A 17,327-nucleotide genomic window follows, 5' to 3' on the forward strand; every position below is an offset into this window, starting at 1 on the left:
TGACAATGAATGTTGTTAAACAAATCAACCAAGACAGACTGTATTTGCATAATATCACTAAGTAAATGCAATTCATTAAAAAATCAGTTAATTGCATTTTCGAACTCATATGATATGACAAAAAAGCTCGATTCGCATTCTCAGGTTTCGAACTCACGCGTAACAATGCCACGAAAATTACAGAATTCCCCTACTGAAACAGTATTATTTATATAGCTAATCCCATGTCTAAGATATTATGAAAATGATTGTAGATGAAATTTATTTAGGAACATGGTAAAATCGAGAGGTTAGGAACTTTTGTAATCCGAATCTTCAAACCTTTCCCTTATAATTATGAAATTATAATTTTTACTGCAAAATTTTATTATAATACTGATTAAATTAAATAAAATATAATCAATAAAAAGTAAAAAGAATATTCTAAATTGTTTAATACTAAAATAATATTTTAAAAAACTCCTCCCGTTGTTTGGACTTTTCTACACCATTAAAAGTCACCTGTTCCAGCGACGTGTTATTTAAAAGCATTCACAATAAATCACTACGCCGCAGCGATAAGAAGAGGATTTGAGGTATTTTTCGCTCATTTATTTCACATTATCTATTTTACAGTGTAATTAAAATTTTTATTTGGTATAAAAGGGATAATTTGTAAAAAGAGTTCAATATCTCGTGCGTTGGCCACGAGCCTTTGGTGTAAAATATATTTTTTTTTTAAAAATGACAGAAATGGCACAATTTGCAACTTTTCCAGATGCACATCGAGAGGTAGCGCACTTGGCCCATGGGAATTCCCCATCTGGCCAGATCCATCATCTCTGTCACCCACAGTGACCTTAACACCAAGCACTATCACATTTGAGGACTTTTTTTCCTTTTAAACATTGTTCTGTGGGGATAAGTTGTTAGTCAGTCTTTTCTTGTGGCGACCTTTAACGCGGTTAATTCACTGAGAATTTTCAAAGCACTTTTTTTTCTTTAAAGAATTGTTATTTACATTATTTATTATAAGTTCATATCCCAATGTCACAGCACTGCAACTTTTGTGGGTTTTTCCTGGTTCATTGCATATTTTTCTATTTTTTGCTCACTCACACCTTTTATCAGGCTAAAGAAACATTGTTTTTTTTTATTTATTCCGCCCTGAGCTAGTGATAATGGCAGAGTCTTTTACCGAAAAAAACAGTGACTTTAGCGCACATTAACACCCACAAATCCACCAGAGAGATTACCACAATGCGGGCTTTAACGTTTCCTGGGGAAACTTTTTTTTTGGCCCACGGGGGCCCCCCTAAAACCTTTCCACTTGCATCTCTGGCGATTCTGCTGAATCGGATGAAGTACTGGTGGTAGGTTGTTCAGGTGGATGAACTACAACTTCCTGCACTTGAGTTACTTGGGTTTCTGTACTTGATTCACTCACTGGCACAATAAATACGCGATTTTTGTAACGTTTCATCACAGAATCATAACTTGGGGGTGCAAATTCTCGGTAGGAGGGTGCAGGAGTTGGTGGAGCTGATCGTGGGGGCTCTTCAGGTTTCCTTGGTCGTCCACAGTAGTTGTCCGAACAAGCCATCACCACGAAGAATGCCACTAGAGCTACAAATGTCGAGAAGTACCAGATAATCGTAATGGTATCCATGTCTAATCCCTGCCTTGGCAGATCTTCAGGCGCTGCAGCTACCAAAGGAAAAAGGAAAACCCGTTAAAAACTGTCATTTTTTTTCAAATTTAAAATTCAGGAACTCACTTAGGAAATCACAAACCGTTGAATTATTTTCCTCCGTCGATTCCTCACCAACATTTTCGCCGGTGAATTCTTCCACGAAGAAAGCTGACACCACGTGAACGATCGCGAGCACTGGAAGAAGGCAAATGGGTGTGAAAAAATCAACAGAATTCATCCAGGTGAGGTTTATCACTCAAAAATCCAACACACCGATACGGCCAGAGCTCACTAAATTATGGATTTTATGTGATAAGTGTGATTGTGATCATAGGGGGTGATCAAGCGTTATTTTCTATGCCCTATGCTCTTAGAAATGTAAAAATAATGATTTTTTTCTAATATTTTTTAAAAAGTATTAAACAATTAAACCCAGTGATATCAAAGTTCAGTAGCAAATACTTAGATGTGGCACTTGTCGTGCGGCTGCGACTTTTTGATCAGTAAAAAATAAAATTTGGTCAGTAAAATATTAAATATGATCGGTAAAAAAACTTAAAAAAATCGGTAAAAAATTAAATTTGGTCAGTGAAAAGTCAAATTTGGTCAGTAAAAAATCAAATACGGTCAGTAAAAAATAAAATATGGTCAGTAAAAAATAAAGAATCTGGTCAGTAAAAAATCACATTTTATCAGCGTATATTTTTGTCAGTAAAAAACCAAATTTGGTCAGTAAAATAATAAAATTTGGTCAGTAAAAAATCAAATTCGTTCGGAGAAAAGTCAAATTTGGTCAGTAAAAATAAAATTTGATCAGTGAAAAATCAAAATTGATCAGTAAAAAATGAAATTTGATATGTAAAATATAAAAAAATGGTCAGTAAAAAATCAAATTTTCTGTGCTTCGAGAAGTTATCTGTATCACCTGTTGAGGCAAAGGAAAATTTTCTGTGCTTTGAGAAGTTATCAGTAGCACCTGTTTAATTTTTGTACAAAATTTACGAAAGACGAAATATGAAATACGAAATGTACTAAAATACGAAGTTTCTGCAATACGAAATGTGCAATATTTTTTATCCGGATATGCAAAGTTTTAACTTTTGTTGATTTCCTTTTAGTTTTTTATTGACTAAATTATTATTATTCACTGATCTTATTTAATTTTCCACTGATTAAATTTCACATTTTACTGATTTAAAAACAAAATTTACTGACCAAATTTGACTTTTTACCGACCAAATTTGATTTTTCTCCGACCGAATTTGATTTTTTACTGACCAAATTTTTATTTTATACTGACACAATTTTATTTATTACTGGCCAAATTTTATTTATTACTGACCAAATTTTATATTTTTACTGACCAAATTTGATTTTTTTTACTGACCAAATTTGAGTTTTTACTGACTAAATTTGACTTTTGACCGACCAAATTTAATTTTTTACTGACCATATTTTATTTTTTACTGACCGAATTTGATTTTTTACTGACCAAAAAGATTTTGCCCACTTGTGCTTGGTACGGAGGAATGCTGCGAAGCTAAAGTCAGACCTGCGTTAAAGTCAGTTCCACTTGGCTTTTGTACTAGTAAATTCAATTAAAAAAATATATATTTAACTAAATTTGGTGTCTTGACCAAGACTTCAATTTATTGACAGTGGCAGTGAGAGACCCTAGCTTCGAAATTTATTAATTGTGAGAATATTAATAGCAAAAAATTAAAGTACAGAAGCTAGAGACTGTCAATGATGGATATGGACATTTACGAGAAGATTTTCTGTTAAAAGAAAACGGTTAGCACCGGATCTACCAAGAGGAACAACTTCAGAAGTCTCCAATGAACCACATGGATCCATTTCGCAGTCCAGAAATATTGTACGGGCATCCCTATTCAAGGTAGTGAACTATTTCTATGAGGACACCTCCGGTAATCGTCAATGGCAATTTTGGACAAATTTTCTGTCTTGCCCAGAGCTTTCGGTCAACAAAATTTCCTCTGGCGATTACCGGAGGTGTCCTCATGGAAATGGTTCACCACCTTGGATACAATAATACAATAATTCTGGACTTTGAAATGGATCCATAGGATTCATTGGAGATTCCTGATCTTGTTTTTCTTGGTAGATCCGATGCTAACCGTTTTCGTTCAACAGAAAATTTCGGTCCGAAAGCTCTGGGCAAGATTGAAAATTTGTTTTTCTTCTTGAGGTAACAAAATTTCACACTGGCGATTTCCGGAGGTGTCCTCATAGAATATCCATCACGTCAGTGCATTCCAACAGTGGACCATTTCTTTCATTCAGGGTCAACTTATCCAATCTTCTATCGAATGACTTATCCAATCCTCTATCCAAGGTTAGCATATATCAGGGAAATTAAGCTAATATAGAAGGAGACCCACGATCTGAGAACACCACCGTTTTCCTCTGAAGATTGCTAAATCAACACTAAGACGGCGGAGGACGTTCTATTTCAATAAAATTTCTTTTGCTGGACAGCTTGACATCTGAAGAATTTGAAAAATGTATGATCCCAGATCCAAAACATTTTATTCAAGAACTTAACAACCCCTTCGTATTCTTTTATCTTATCGCACAGCCACAAAAAATTATCACAAGCAATGGCTATTTGTGTTTGAAAATAAGTGTAAAATTCTGATGGGGAAATATTGCGGAAAAATGAACATAAATTTGTCATTGATACCACTTTTTTGTGACGTCAACGTCTTTGATTTATTTGGGCTGCTTAAAGAATTCTTTATGAGTCTCTCTTTGGGGCAAAAGCAGCTGCTAACAAAAGAAGAACCGCCTATTGTCGCAGTTGTCTCCCCATTGAGCCCTCTGCAAAATCCCTGTCTTTACCATTGGATTAATTTCTCATTCTCAATATGCTAATTGGGATCAAAGATTGAGGTCATTTGCATACCTTTGTGCCAATTAACTCACGTGAATTATGCCTAATATGTTTTGATTTAGGACGCATTGATAAAATTCTCGTTAATTTTTATTTGCAAAAACTGCGTCACTCTTGAGCACTTTTTTTTGCAAATACACAATTTAGTTACTTATGGACATGTCCAATTGAATTATTTCATCATTATTTCCAATCTTTTAATCACATTTACGTCATTCTTCTAATACTGCTAAATCAGCCTAGGTTACTCATCATTTTGAGGTATTGCGAGACAATTTTGCGACAGTTTTCTAGCAAAAATATTGAGAGCATAAAATCATTGAAAGGATTACGGAGAACTCTTGAAAAGCTACTACTCATGCTCACTAAGAACATGATCGCTGCAAACTAGACAATTTTATTGATAATAAAATTTTATAGACTCTTCACTGAATTACTCATTGAAGAATTTTCAAGAATTGCTAATGACATTTACCTTATGAATAGAATATTCTACAAATCAACACTCGAAGCGAAAAACTTATTAATATTTGTTATTTTAAAACCACTGATAAGCGTAGATCTGATATTCTATACGAGATTTTATTGTAATTCAAGTGGGAATACCCACAAATTTAATTTAAAGTTGAAGTTAGGAAACCTAAAGTAAAAAGACTCAGATAAACTTATGAATAAATTTATACGATTTATATTAAAAATAAATAAATAAATCTAAAAATTACACATCGTGCAATTATCTTCATTTTACTGCTCGAACTCAAAGAGAGACAGCAGTTATATAATCCACTTTTTTCCAACTTTTAACACGACTAGAGACCAAACGGTAAGAGTTATCGACTTCCGGTCTTCGACGACCCCCCTCCCAATAGTCAGCATTATCTAGGACAGTATTTTTTCTTTTTCTCCCACTCTCCTCCTTCCACACCAAAAGCATGTTTTTTGGTTTTTCTCGAAAACGGCTCTTACGATTTCTTTAATTTTCAAATATGTTTTAGAGGTATAGCCAAGGCGAATATTTCATCCTTGGACACCTGTGTTCGAAAACCATTAAATATCGAATTTTCGAAGATTTAAGTTAAACCACTTTGGAGGGCATATTTTCAACCGATTTCATTAAATTTGGATTTCTTTGAAAGATTTTAAAATTTCCAACACGACTGTATTGAACTTATTCGGTCACGATGCATGAATCGGTAATAGGGTAACGTGTGGTATTTCTGGACAAGGTGCTTTTCGAAACATAATATTTTGGGACACATAAAAAATCCTATAAATATTTGTTTTCTAATTATTTTAATGTTCTATATGAAATATTAAGCTCTTAACGTATCAGATAAACATAAAACTTCTGAAATTTTATTTAATTTCAAGCGTGAAATACGCGTGAGTTGTGAGTGTCACATTCCACTTTTTACAAAACCTTCAATGTGGTCAATTTTACAGATGTCAACACAAACAGTGTTTAGTTTTTTTCGATTTAAGTCACTTTAAAAGTGAAATTTAAACTAAATTTTTATGAAAGAGTGAAGTTCAGAACTTCTACTTAAAGGTAAATAATCAGGCTCAGTGAAATTTATTTGCATAATAGCGACTTTTGTCTGTCCCAAAATACACAATTGTCCCGAAATATACCACTCTTACTTCATTACATTTTTTGCTATTTTGTATAAAAATTATGCATTTTTCAACATTTTTTGATAAGAATCTTATTCTGGATAGCATAAGGAACATAAATATTTGTATCAACAAAGAAAAAAAATATTTGAGAAGTTGTTAAGCTACTTGAAACTTGAAAGTACTAAAAAGTGTCCCGAAATACCACACGTTACCCTACACCCGTAAATCGCTTACCTCTCTTGGATTTACTTTTTATTACTGCTCGAACTCCACGGAGAGAGCAGTAATCCCTCGATTTTTTCATCCACCTAAAATTTTCACCTTCCACCCCCCGGAGACCACTTTTGTCAACAAATCTTCACGTTTCAGATGATTTCTGAGAAATGTCATCACGCTGTTTGTCCGTCTGCCCGTCTGTTCGTCCGACTGTCGCCAGCTCTAGAGGCCAAAGGGTAAGAGATAGCGACTTGGGGCCTTCGGGAGACCCCCCCATAAGTCGACCCAAGGATCGTTACATGCCCCTCATTTTCACCCCACCCCTCCCCTTCCCCTCCAAAACCATGTTTTTTTGGAATTGCTCGAAAACGCGTCGTGCGTTTTTTTTTCATTTTTGCATATGTTTTAGAGATTACCCAGGCGGACATTTCGTCCCTTGACGAAAATACCGTTGAATCATTCCTAATATCGTTTTTTCAAGGTCAAAGGTTAAAAAGACACTAGAGAGCGTATTTATCAAGCGAATTGGATTATTTTTGGGCTCGTTGGAAAGGTCTTGGAATTTTCTACGAAATTGAATCGTTTCCAATCGGTTTTGAATCGGTAATGAACCGGTTCATAACCGATAAATAATTTTTATACGAAATTTAATTAAATTACTCCTGAGGTGTATCTTGGGAAATATTTTGAGTGATTTATAAATCTGTTCAAATCGGTAATGAACCGGTTATTTACCGATAAGTAATTTAAGAAGATTAAGAATATAATTTTTATGGTTCTTTAAACTATTTTGTGGAATCTATTGAGTTATTTATGAATCGATTTGAATAGAATGTGTACCGTTAAACGGTAAATGATGCGAAAATACTTTTGAGGTAGCATCTAAATCACGAGTTCGAGCGCTTCGCAAAGTCTAGTGTGTTTTGCTACCTCTGCTACTCCTCTTTTCCTAAAAGAAACGCATTTGTTGAATTTTAAAATATCTTTTGTTGAATCTTATGAACTTTTTACAAAGCCTAAAATCATTAAATTCAAATATTTAATTGAAAACAAAGTGTGTGGCCGATTTGAGAAAATGACATCAAACTATTGAGATTACTTGAATTTTAAAAATCATATCCAATAAATCCTGTATATTTTCCAATTAATTAAAATAAATGATGCATTTCAGTCAATAATCATTTAAATAATTCAATATCATTTCTGTCTATACTAGTGTGTCTGCAACGGAAGTAGCAATTGATCCAGGTATTCAACTAATTGATGTGAAATTGATTAAAAATTCCACAAATTGCTCAAATGAATAGCTTTCAGTGAGAAATTTCTCACATTACACTGACAAATTGCACGAGAGTTTTTTTTTTACCAAGTGCGTAGAATCTTTGTGAAAATTTTGTGAGAATAAAATAAATGTTATTTTTTGCAGCTTTTTAACTCACCATTGAGCGTTTCGGGAGACATCATTGTTGCGAGGTTGATTTTCCCAAAGAAGAAAAAAAAAGAGCAACACCACCGATAGTCTTGGTGGTGCTAAAATTATACACAAATTATCGTTATCGCAATTAAACACATTTTACTAACTGATACACTCTACAGCACTCTCTTCATTCTGTGCCCTTTGCCTTGGCACACCCTCTTCTCCAAAATTTGGTGATTGCGAGAGGAAAACAAACTGAAAGGAAAACATTGTAAAAATTAAATAACAGAAATTTTTACGTAATGCCCTGAGAGTATAATAAAAAATATTTTAGAATTGACTTATTAATCTAAATATTATGTTACAAAAAAACTGGGAACTAATAAAGAAAATCTAATTGGATTGACAAAATTGTAATATTTTTTTTAATCAATTTCGTTAATTCAATTAATTTTTTAACGACTAGAGCGATTAAGATAAAAAAATTGATAAAAGATTAAAATAGTAAGAAATTGTTTAAATCTACAAATAATTTGTAGAAACTCAGCGACAGTTATTTAGAATCTCTAAAACCTAAAGTGAATAATTTTCTAAGAGAAAGACTTTAGTTTTAAAACAAATTCGATAATTTCTTTTAATTGAAAATCATTTAAAATTTTGCTAGACTTTGCAGACTTCTAAAATACATTGCAAGTCTAATAATAAAAACGAATTGAAACTAGATCTTATTTATTATTGAGTAGGTACTCCTTTCACAATAATTAGTTCTTTTATTATTTTTCACGAGGAAAATATTTTTCGTTATTAATTAAAAAAAAGATTGGATTGCAAAATATATATTTTGTCAGTAAAATGTCCCATTTTGAACGGAAAAACTAAAAGTGATCATAAATTTCCTTATATCGAATTTATAATACTGCCCAATCTGCTGCAGCCTTTTTCACGAAGTCCAAGAAAAGTAATAAAAATGATAAATATCATCGTGATCTTTGTGGCATGGACAATATTTATTAACAACAAAGTCGTAACTATTATTTAAAACAGACTCAATATTTTCCTTTAAATATTTCAATGTCGATTTATAAAACTTTTACACAAACTTTCTATTAAAATATTATTTTGAAATTCCTTTTATAGACAAAAATGCTTTTACAAAACATTATGGGAACGTTATAGTGTTCCAAAAATTAAACCCAAATCTCCTATCAATTGCATAAGGATAGATTTTAAGGAAAACTTATGTAAAACCAGCTCTAATTTGAATTTCAATCCGGATTTTAACAGAGGGTTGTAGGATAGCTCTTTATTTATCTAATTGTGAACTATATCTATAAATATATTAATTTTAAATGACTAAAAACTTTAAGTATTTTGAATAAAATGAATTGTTCAGTTGGATCACTTCGATATCAACGTTTTGCTACTCAACTAATTGGAGTTTATCAAATAAAATAACTCATTTTTAACTTTTTCCGGGCGTAACATATCAAGCGGGACAATTTCACGTTCTTTTTTTCAAAGATTAACGATCCTATCAATTACTTTAAAATTTTGGATGCCAATTTGAAATATTTTCGAAGATACAGAAACAAAGGTATAGGGGCGCAGAATAAATTTGCAAGCGCTCGTGCAAACATCCAAAACTTTTAAGTGTGTTTTCTCCCCTTCTAATTTTTACAATTTCTTCTACTAATTTGTAGAAAGGATTAAGATAAACCTTATGGACCTAATGAAACGAATAAAGGCTTATTATTTTCAAAATTAAATTCTTGTCTAATAGAACCTAAGAGGTCTTTCAAAAAAAAACATATTTTTGACATCATGATAAAGTCAATAATTTATACCGAAATAGACATTTTTGTATTTTTTTATTTAACTATGAAATACACTACCATACAGTCCAGATCTTTTTCATTCGGCTATCTATAAAGAAGATACGAGAGCATGACCAAACACTTTACCATATTATCTTAGTTGATTTCAAGGCAACCTACGATAGAATACTTGTTGTAGTCCGTTTTCGTTATTTATTGATTATTTATTTTTTAAGTTTTTGTCAGTTTGATCCTTTTTAAGTTTTTTATTGAACAGGATATCGGTCAAACTAGGCCTAAGCCCTAAGACCTGTGCAAACGGATTTAAAAGGGGGAACAAAAAAAAACGATAGAATACTCAGGATAAAACTATACGAAGCCATAGAAGAAGTCAGTATCACGAGAAAAGTGATAATACTGACTAGGTTGACTATGAGCGCTGTGAGGAACAAATTTAACCCTTTAAGGACGATTGGAACACCGGTGTCCCATAAAGAAAATCATTTTTCCTGACTATCTAAAGTTATTTTTCTCTTATGTCTGTACATAATTATAAAGTAGAAGGTTGAAGGAATCTAGAATATTTTTTGCAAGTCTCTAGCTATTTGCTATGTAGTAAATATTTAAGTTCAAAAATGACGATTTTTTGAATTCTCACAATCATAATTTATTTTATTTATTTTTTATACTTCCATTTTTTTCAAGCAAAACCCTTTTGGGAATAAATAAAAACTACAATAGGGGGAGGTGGGGCTACTTTGAGCTGTGGGGCTACATTGTTATACGACTTTTTCGCTTATTTCGAAATGAAGCTGGTCCTTACAATTGTTTTATTTAGATCCACAATTATTTTATCTATCCAAATTACGTCATGTTAAAACCCAGTAATATTTTTCATTAAAGCGAAAAATATTATTCATTGGTATTGTCTGAAAAATTACTTAAATTTTAGGGCTATTTTTGTCCGTATCGTTCATAGAAGCACAAAATACACCGAATCAGACTCTGTTGGACTTTCCAAGGTTAGATGTAAGACTTATCATTGATTATGTTTCCCAGTTTAATTTTTATTGTTGATTTTCAGTCCGTAAAAAGTGTCTCGTCGTTAAAGGTTTTCTGTGCATAGACACAAAACTTCTTGGGCTTACGTACCAAGCGAACAGAAGTCTGTTCAATCACTTTCAGTTAAAGGTTTAAGGCAAACGAATTGTCACGAGTGTTCCGTGTGAACGATGAACTCTGATAGGGAGCGGACTCTCGCGCGTTCTCTATAATCTGACACTAGCGAAAGAGTTCCCATCTCTGATGTGAGAATTAAGGGGGTCATTCTCAATAAGTCCACGCAACTTCTAGCCTATTCTGATGATATCAATATCATAGGACGCAATCTCAGATCTGTACAAAAGTCCTTCATCCAGATTGAACAAGTGACACGAAGTCTTGGACTCAAGCTTGGACTACAGATAAATGAAGAAAGTCTAGAAAGTCTTTAGGGGCAGACCTTATGCTTGAAGGAAACGATGCTGATCCGGTCTGCGATGTACAGAGGGCGTGAATCACAACGACAGCTCATAAGGGATGCGGAATGAATACCCGTGGCACGTTACAGAGTCGCGTGGCGAAGGATAATGAGTCAAGCTAAGACCAACAATTACGTCTACTGTAAATCGATTCCCTGACTTCTTCCGAGTTCCAAAAGATGAATCAAAGGAAAAAGATTATAAAACCTATAAAACTATAAAGCGATGGATGTAACTTAACAATTCCACTGAATAATTCCAAAACTTGGAGGAACTAAAAAGTCGATCGGTTGGTTGAATTGATTCGAACATGATATTTTAATCGCAAACTTTCCCTTTTAGAAGAGAAAATAATATGTTAATCAGGTAAGATTCTTTCAAAGTCCACGAACTAGAGATTACACTGAAAATTTAGACTCAAAAATTAAGTAATCTATTTGGTGATTGATTTGAAAGATATAGGGTAAGATGGGGTAATTTCGAATCATGTTTATTTTGGTATTTTGAGTTTTTCTCACTGTTTCAGATGGTCAAAGAGAAAAAGAAAACCACGAAGAAGTACAAGACTTTATATTCGAGAATACTTCTTCGTTGTTTTTTACTTTTGGCATCTAAAAGTGTTAGGAAACCGCAAAGTTCCAAAATCGACATGATTCCAAATTACTCCATCTTTCCCTACACATTGTTAATGTAATTAATGTAAAGAATATCGTATCACTCACCAAGAAAAATTAATTGCAATAATTTGGATCAATATGGATAATGAATTTATGGTAATGGGCGACACAAATGGCTCTTCTGAGTCAAGTTGTCCAACTACTAGACTTTTCAGAAGTGCAAAAGAAAATCGTATAAAGAAGAAAATTTAGTCAATTTAACTAATCTTTTCTCTCAGTGTTGGCCAAATACTCAAGCATAAGAGTTTCTCTTAAAATTAAGAGAAGCCCCAAATTATGCAACAAAACCATTTTTTATTTAACTTTCTTGCGATAAAAGCAACTTTATCGCAATGAGTGCATCTCCCAGTGTAAATTTGCATTTAAAAAAAATCCACACCGGAATTTACACAATGAAATCGCACAAAAGATAAGAGCGTTGCTCCAACTTCAGCACGAGAGCAGCTTCCAATGAGAATGTCACAGTTTTAATCCCAGGAAAATCAAAGTTCAGAAGATATGTTTATCTACCTACCATGCAAATTGTTTTCTCATGCGAAAATCTCCGGTGAATCAAGGTCCATCATTTAACTTATTGCCCAAGGAAAGTAATAAACTTTTAATGCCTTCTAGAAGCACTTAAATTCACGTTAGACGCAACAACAAAAAAAAAAACACCACTTGAGACACTTTTGTCCATGGAAAATTGCAGGAATGAAAAACAATTTTTCAAATTTAAATTTTGGAAGATGAAATTTTATTATTTGTCTTAACATCATCACTCGAAACATCAATAAATTCTCTTTTTAAAATTCATCTTTTATTCCTTCCCAAAATTGGGAAGGTTTCAGCTGTTGAAATATCTTGGGATTTATGCAATTTTCATGCATTTTCCCTCTCACAACAATTCACTCGGGAAATCTACTTCGCAAAAACAAAAAAAAAATCACTTCACTTCAGTTGAAAATTGTCTGAGAAATGCAACAATTACACGTCCGAGTTGTGAGACTCTTGATCAACAAATGAAAATCCGGGATTTATCTCGCCTTCTCTCCAGTATCAAAAGCACAATTTACTGCTGTTCTCTCCCTCTTTTTCACTCACTTGAGAGTGTTTATGAGATAAATCATTGGAAAAAATTAAAAAAAAAAATAAAATAAAACGTGCTTACATTGAGAAAAAAATAATGGTAATATCCTTCAATAGGAAATCACAAGAATAAATTGAGTTCCTTCTCATCCGAAAAAAAAGTCAATAAATTTTAGAAATAAAATACAGATTAATATTGACTCTAAACGTTCTCAAAAGCTACAATAATCTATAAGAAAGTTATTAGAGTAAAATAATGCATTAAATGAACTTAGAAGCAATAAAAAAAAGTGGTTATTGTGATAATAAAATAATCGCTGAGAGTTGAATTATCAATTTAAACTCTGATTATATCGATAAATTAAACTTATCATCTACTTAAACGATCTATTCTAGTAAATTCAAGAAATGTCTCTCTCTCTCTCTCGATCTAAAAGACTATTGGAGTAAATTCTACAATATAATTTTTTCTCTTTTCTGCGTCAATTAAATTCCGAATAAAACTTCCTACGCTAAAATCAATCAATTAATCTGTACAGAGAATAAAATGCACAATCTCACGGGGATTCCTTTTGATCATCTTGCAGGGAATGCGCGCCCTAGGCTGTAGAGTCCACGGTGAGCTCGAGGGCGCGGTTGCCGTTCTGGCTGGACAAAGCATTTGCATTAAAGTCCGGCGACGAGGGAGACGAAGATGAGCCCATGAGAGCTGAAAACAGCGAAATGGTCTCAGTGGCTTTGAAGTTGGTCTCCTCCAAGTCACTCTGCAACTTCCTCAGTGCAGGACATTGATCCACAATTGACTGACAACCATTGAGAATCTGCAAAACAAATTGATTTTTTACTTTACATTCTTGCAAAGCCAAATAAAAGAAGCTTAAACTTCAACTTCTAAATTGAAATACAATTCTCTTAAATTTAAGAGATTTTTATTTTAAAAATAGGGAAAAACGAGGCTGTTTCATGCATGTACGCCTTACAAAAACATAGATATTCTGGGAAAACAATTCTTTTTAACTATTTAGAATAGGAAAAATCCGATTCTTGTGGATGATCAAACTATAGACGGAAATGGGACACCTTTGAATTGGGGAACCTTCGAAATTGGGCATTTTTAACCTATTTGAAATGAAAATTGACCTCATTATGATATAATTTAGCTCAACAAACTAATTGAGAAGCTTAATTACATCATGATATTGTTCAATTCTATTTAAAAATAGGAGAAAAAATCAATTTTTAAACTGCCCCATTTCAAAGGTGCCCTAAAGCGTGTCCCAGATTTAAAACCAAGAAGACAAATGACTCTCATTAAAAAAAACTGTAGTACATATAAAAATACTATTTATATTTCTTGAAAGGGTATTTCTTTGTGATTCAAATCCACTTTATGGTTTTTTATTCAAGCAGTTTCTCCGCGAAATCTTCGCACCATCTTCTTTACTCCCTACTCTTTGGCTCTGGACAAGGTCGTCCCCACGATCTCTGACGACTTTCTTCCACTTTCTTCCGAAGTTATGCAAATTTTTGGCTTCTTCTTCAAGTCTCCTTTCAAAATTCCCCAGTATTTCTCAATGGGGCGGACTTCTGGAATGCAGGGCGGGTTGACCTTCTTATCACATATTTGACATTGTTGTTGGCAATCCATTCCAGGGTGGCTTTCGCGTAATGACATGATGCCAAATCAGGCCAGAATAGAGGAGGGATGTCGTGGCTTTGATACAGTGACAAGTCGTTTTTGGAGGCACTCTTTAATGTAGATATCCGCGTTCATCGTCCCTGTCATGAAAAATTCTTCGCTGCGACGTCCACAAGAGCAGATTGCCATCCAAACCACATATTTCTTCGGGAGCTTGTCGTACTCTTTGAACTTGAACTTGCTGGCTACACCCGTACGAGTCTTCGCCGTGTAAAACTGTTGCCCGAACTGAGTAAATTCACCTTTTACGACAGTTTCGTCGTCCATCAAAATGCATCATTGAAAGCTTTTCAAAACTCGATCACTCAGATTTCTCGACCTCGTTTTGGCACTTTGCTTCTGCTTGTCCGTGCGATGGGGAGCATCTTGAGCTGTGTACGTTATCAATCCGTTATTCTCTTTGATTCTCTGCATTAAGCTCTTGGAGATACTCAGCTTTTTGCCCACATCTCTGACTGAAAGGCAAGGTTGCTTCTGGAAAAGGGCCAACACTCTCTTCTCCATCCTCCTGTCTACAGCTCCAGGTTTTCTGCCACATCCTGGCTTTCGAACAACAGTCTTGAGTTCGTTGAAGCGTAATATAACCCTTCGGACCGTGGATGGATACTTTCCGGTGATCCTTCCGATTTCAGAATAGCTCGCTTTTGGATTCTTTAGGTACGTGTCCACGATCAATTTGCGCAGGTTCTCCATTTTTATCACTTTTCTCAGCCAAAACACAACCTTTTTCAATATTTTTTTTCAGAAATGAAAAGCTTACGAAATTCTTTTGAAACGCCAAAAAAAATCAAAACAAAACTCAATTCCTATTGTAACTAACTTCATGTCGAAAATTTAACATTTAAATCCGGGTCACGCTTTATTATTCAATATTTATGCACTGATGATTATTTCCTAAATGACTTGGATTCTTTAAATACGAAGCCGCTATCTATTTTAGAATTTTACAAAAAATCTTCTCTCAAGAAATCTTTTTATAAAAAACGACCACTTGGGGTAAAAAGTAACAAAAGGTATAGAGCAAAAAGTAAGAAAAACCGAAACAATTTAATTCAATTCAATTCAATTCAATTTATTCCAATTAATTCCATGTGTCGCCGCTTGTTGTTTGCATTGTTCAAACAATTTGCAGCCTTTTGTGTGTGTGTGTTTTTTTTTCTAAAATAGCTTGAAAATCGTTTTTATCGTTCAGTTATGAAAAAATGGTGTTTCACAAAGATGTAAATTTCCTATGAAAATATGTTATCTAGGTATTTTTTTTTTAATTTACGGAATCCCGTAACAAAGCGAATCAAAATATGATAATACCCCATGTCTGGTATTATTTGCCCCAGCATTTTTGAGAATGATCACAAAATTACCTTTTAGAAAACGGCTCGCTAAACGTATTTCCTTACAAAATAGAGGAAAATTACTTTCACAAAGTTGTACAGCGGTAAATTTCATAGAAAACTGCGCTAATTAGAAATTTCTGGGGCGTTCGAGTACTTTGTAAAAAAAATAGAATATCCGTTTTGCGACTTTTTGCCCCAGTCTCCCCTATAGTTTACCTTAAAAAAACGTTGTTCAAATCATTTGCTGTCTGATCTTCCCCGGCTTCCTCTAACTAAAGCCAGCAAATTTTTATTTTGTTTTCGCTTAACGAATTCAACGAAAATTCAAATTTACTCGCCCACTTCTTTCCTAGTTCCTTCAAATTTATCGAGAGGTGTAGTACTATTAGATTGTTTGTCATAGCCTCGAAAGTGCAAGCTATATGTTCCTAGAATCAGCAATTGTCCTATCTGTTCTCAAAAAAGCAAAAAGTCAACACCAAAAAATAATTTCCAACTTTACTAACGATACACATCGATGCAAAATTTAAGGCTATCATTTAATACATTCCAAAATATGATAAAATATTTAATGCATCGGAATATGCAAAGACTTTTTTGTAAAACAAATCTTTGCAGGTGCTACCATTTGTACTGATAGCATTGTTTACTGGGAAATTTGACTCTCTTTGAACGAAGCTTAATATTAAGCCATGATGAAAAAAGAATACAAAGCTCTAAAAAGGATTTTAATAATTATGCCTTATCAAAAAAGGTGGCTTTAGACTTTTTTCTCAAGAAAAGAATAATTCTTGATATTTTTCTTTCTGATAAGAACACAGATAGAACTTCAATTAAACAATTAAGAAACCATTATTTTTGTGTAAAAAATATAGCTAAAACTTAATATTTTTAGGTTTTAATATTGATAAGCCTATAAAAATATATTAAATGACCCAATAATTCATTTATTTTAAATATTGCAATAGCAGGAAAAAATAATTTCGACTTCTTCAAAGAAAAGAACAATAGTCTCTTAAAATAAGAGATTTCTTTTGTATTCTTTCTGTGAAAAGCTTTTCTTTAGGAGCTTCAAATGTGCTGAACAAACCTCAAGAGCTCTATCAATGGCCTCGTACTGCTTCTTCGCCTCACTAATAATCTGCCCTGAGCCCCCAATCAATTGACGTTCTTTGAGCAGAAGATGCTCCTTGAGGGACGGAATTTCCTGGCAAGCTGCCACAATGGAAGAGATAATCTCAGGCTCAGGCACACTTCCATCCACTTTCCATGACTGAATTGTGGCCAGAATGTCCTCCTTAGTCATCACTTTAACTCCACTCTGACACAGAGTACTCAAATTACAAATATCCTCATTCAGTCTCTGCAAATAAAATTTA

At 33.5% G+C, this 17,327-nt stretch overlaps 2 protein-coding genes across 3 annotated transcripts in view; both read right to left on the bottom strand.

Annotated features, from left to right (window-relative positions):
* Positions 1–569: 569 nt before the first annotated feature.
* LOC129802413 (uncharacterized) lies at positions 570–12,493 on the bottom strand. Of its 2 annotated transcripts, none has more exons than XM_055848196.1 (4): positions 12,362–12,493; positions 7,859–8,091; positions 1,757–1,867; positions 570–1,686 (listed from the first exon to the last, which is right to left on the bottom strand). In XM_055848196.1, exons 2-4 carry the CDS (start codon positions 7,881–7,883, stop codon positions 1,295–1,297), a joined length of 528 nt encoding a protein of 175 aa, XP_055704171.1. In that variant the 5' UTR covers positions 7,884–8,091; positions 12,362–12,493; the 3' UTR covers positions 570–1,294. The 2 variants fall into 2 exon arrangements, with proteins under 2 accessions (XP_055704171.1, XP_055704172.1); XM_055848197.1 differs by having other exon boundaries at positions 570–1,680; positions 12,362–12,490.
* A 58-nt stretch (positions 12,494–12,551) lies between these two features.
* Positions 12,552–17,327, bottom strand: part of LOC129802392 (uncharacterized) — a 55,163-nt gene continuing 50,387 nt past the window's right edge. The window contains exons 8-9 of the mRNA XM_055848160.1: positions 17,039–17,311; positions 12,552–13,736 (exon numbers count right to left, since the gene is read on the bottom strand). Coding sequence (XP_055704135.1) covers positions 13,515–13,736; positions 17,039–17,311 — 495 coding nt within the window. The 3' untranslated portion in view covers positions 12,552–13,514. The remainder of the gene's footprint in view (positions 13,737–17,038; positions 17,312–17,327) is intronic.

This window comes from Phlebotomus papatasi, chromosome 2 (genome assembly GCF_024763615.1).
Source record: "Phlebotomus papatasi isolate M1 chromosome 2, Ppap_2.1, whole genome shotgun sequence".
NCBI classification, from domain to species: domain Eukaryota; kingdom Metazoa; phylum Arthropoda; class Insecta; order Diptera; family Psychodidae; genus Phlebotomus; species Phlebotomus papatasi.

Bases quoted from the DNA above. Each gene is read 5' to 3' on its own strand.
- LOC129802413 (XM_055848196.1), bottom strand. From the start codon at position 7,883: ATGATGTCTCCCGAAACGCTCAATG. The intron at 1,868-7,858 runs GTGAGTTAAAAA...GCCTTCTTCCAG, and splicing joins GTCTCCCGAAACGCTCAATG to TGCTCGCGATCGTTCACGTG. The intron at 1,687-1,756 runs GTGAGTTCCTGA...TTCCTTTGGTAG, and splicing joins AACGGTTTGTGATTTCCTAA to CTGCAGCGCCTGAAGATCTG.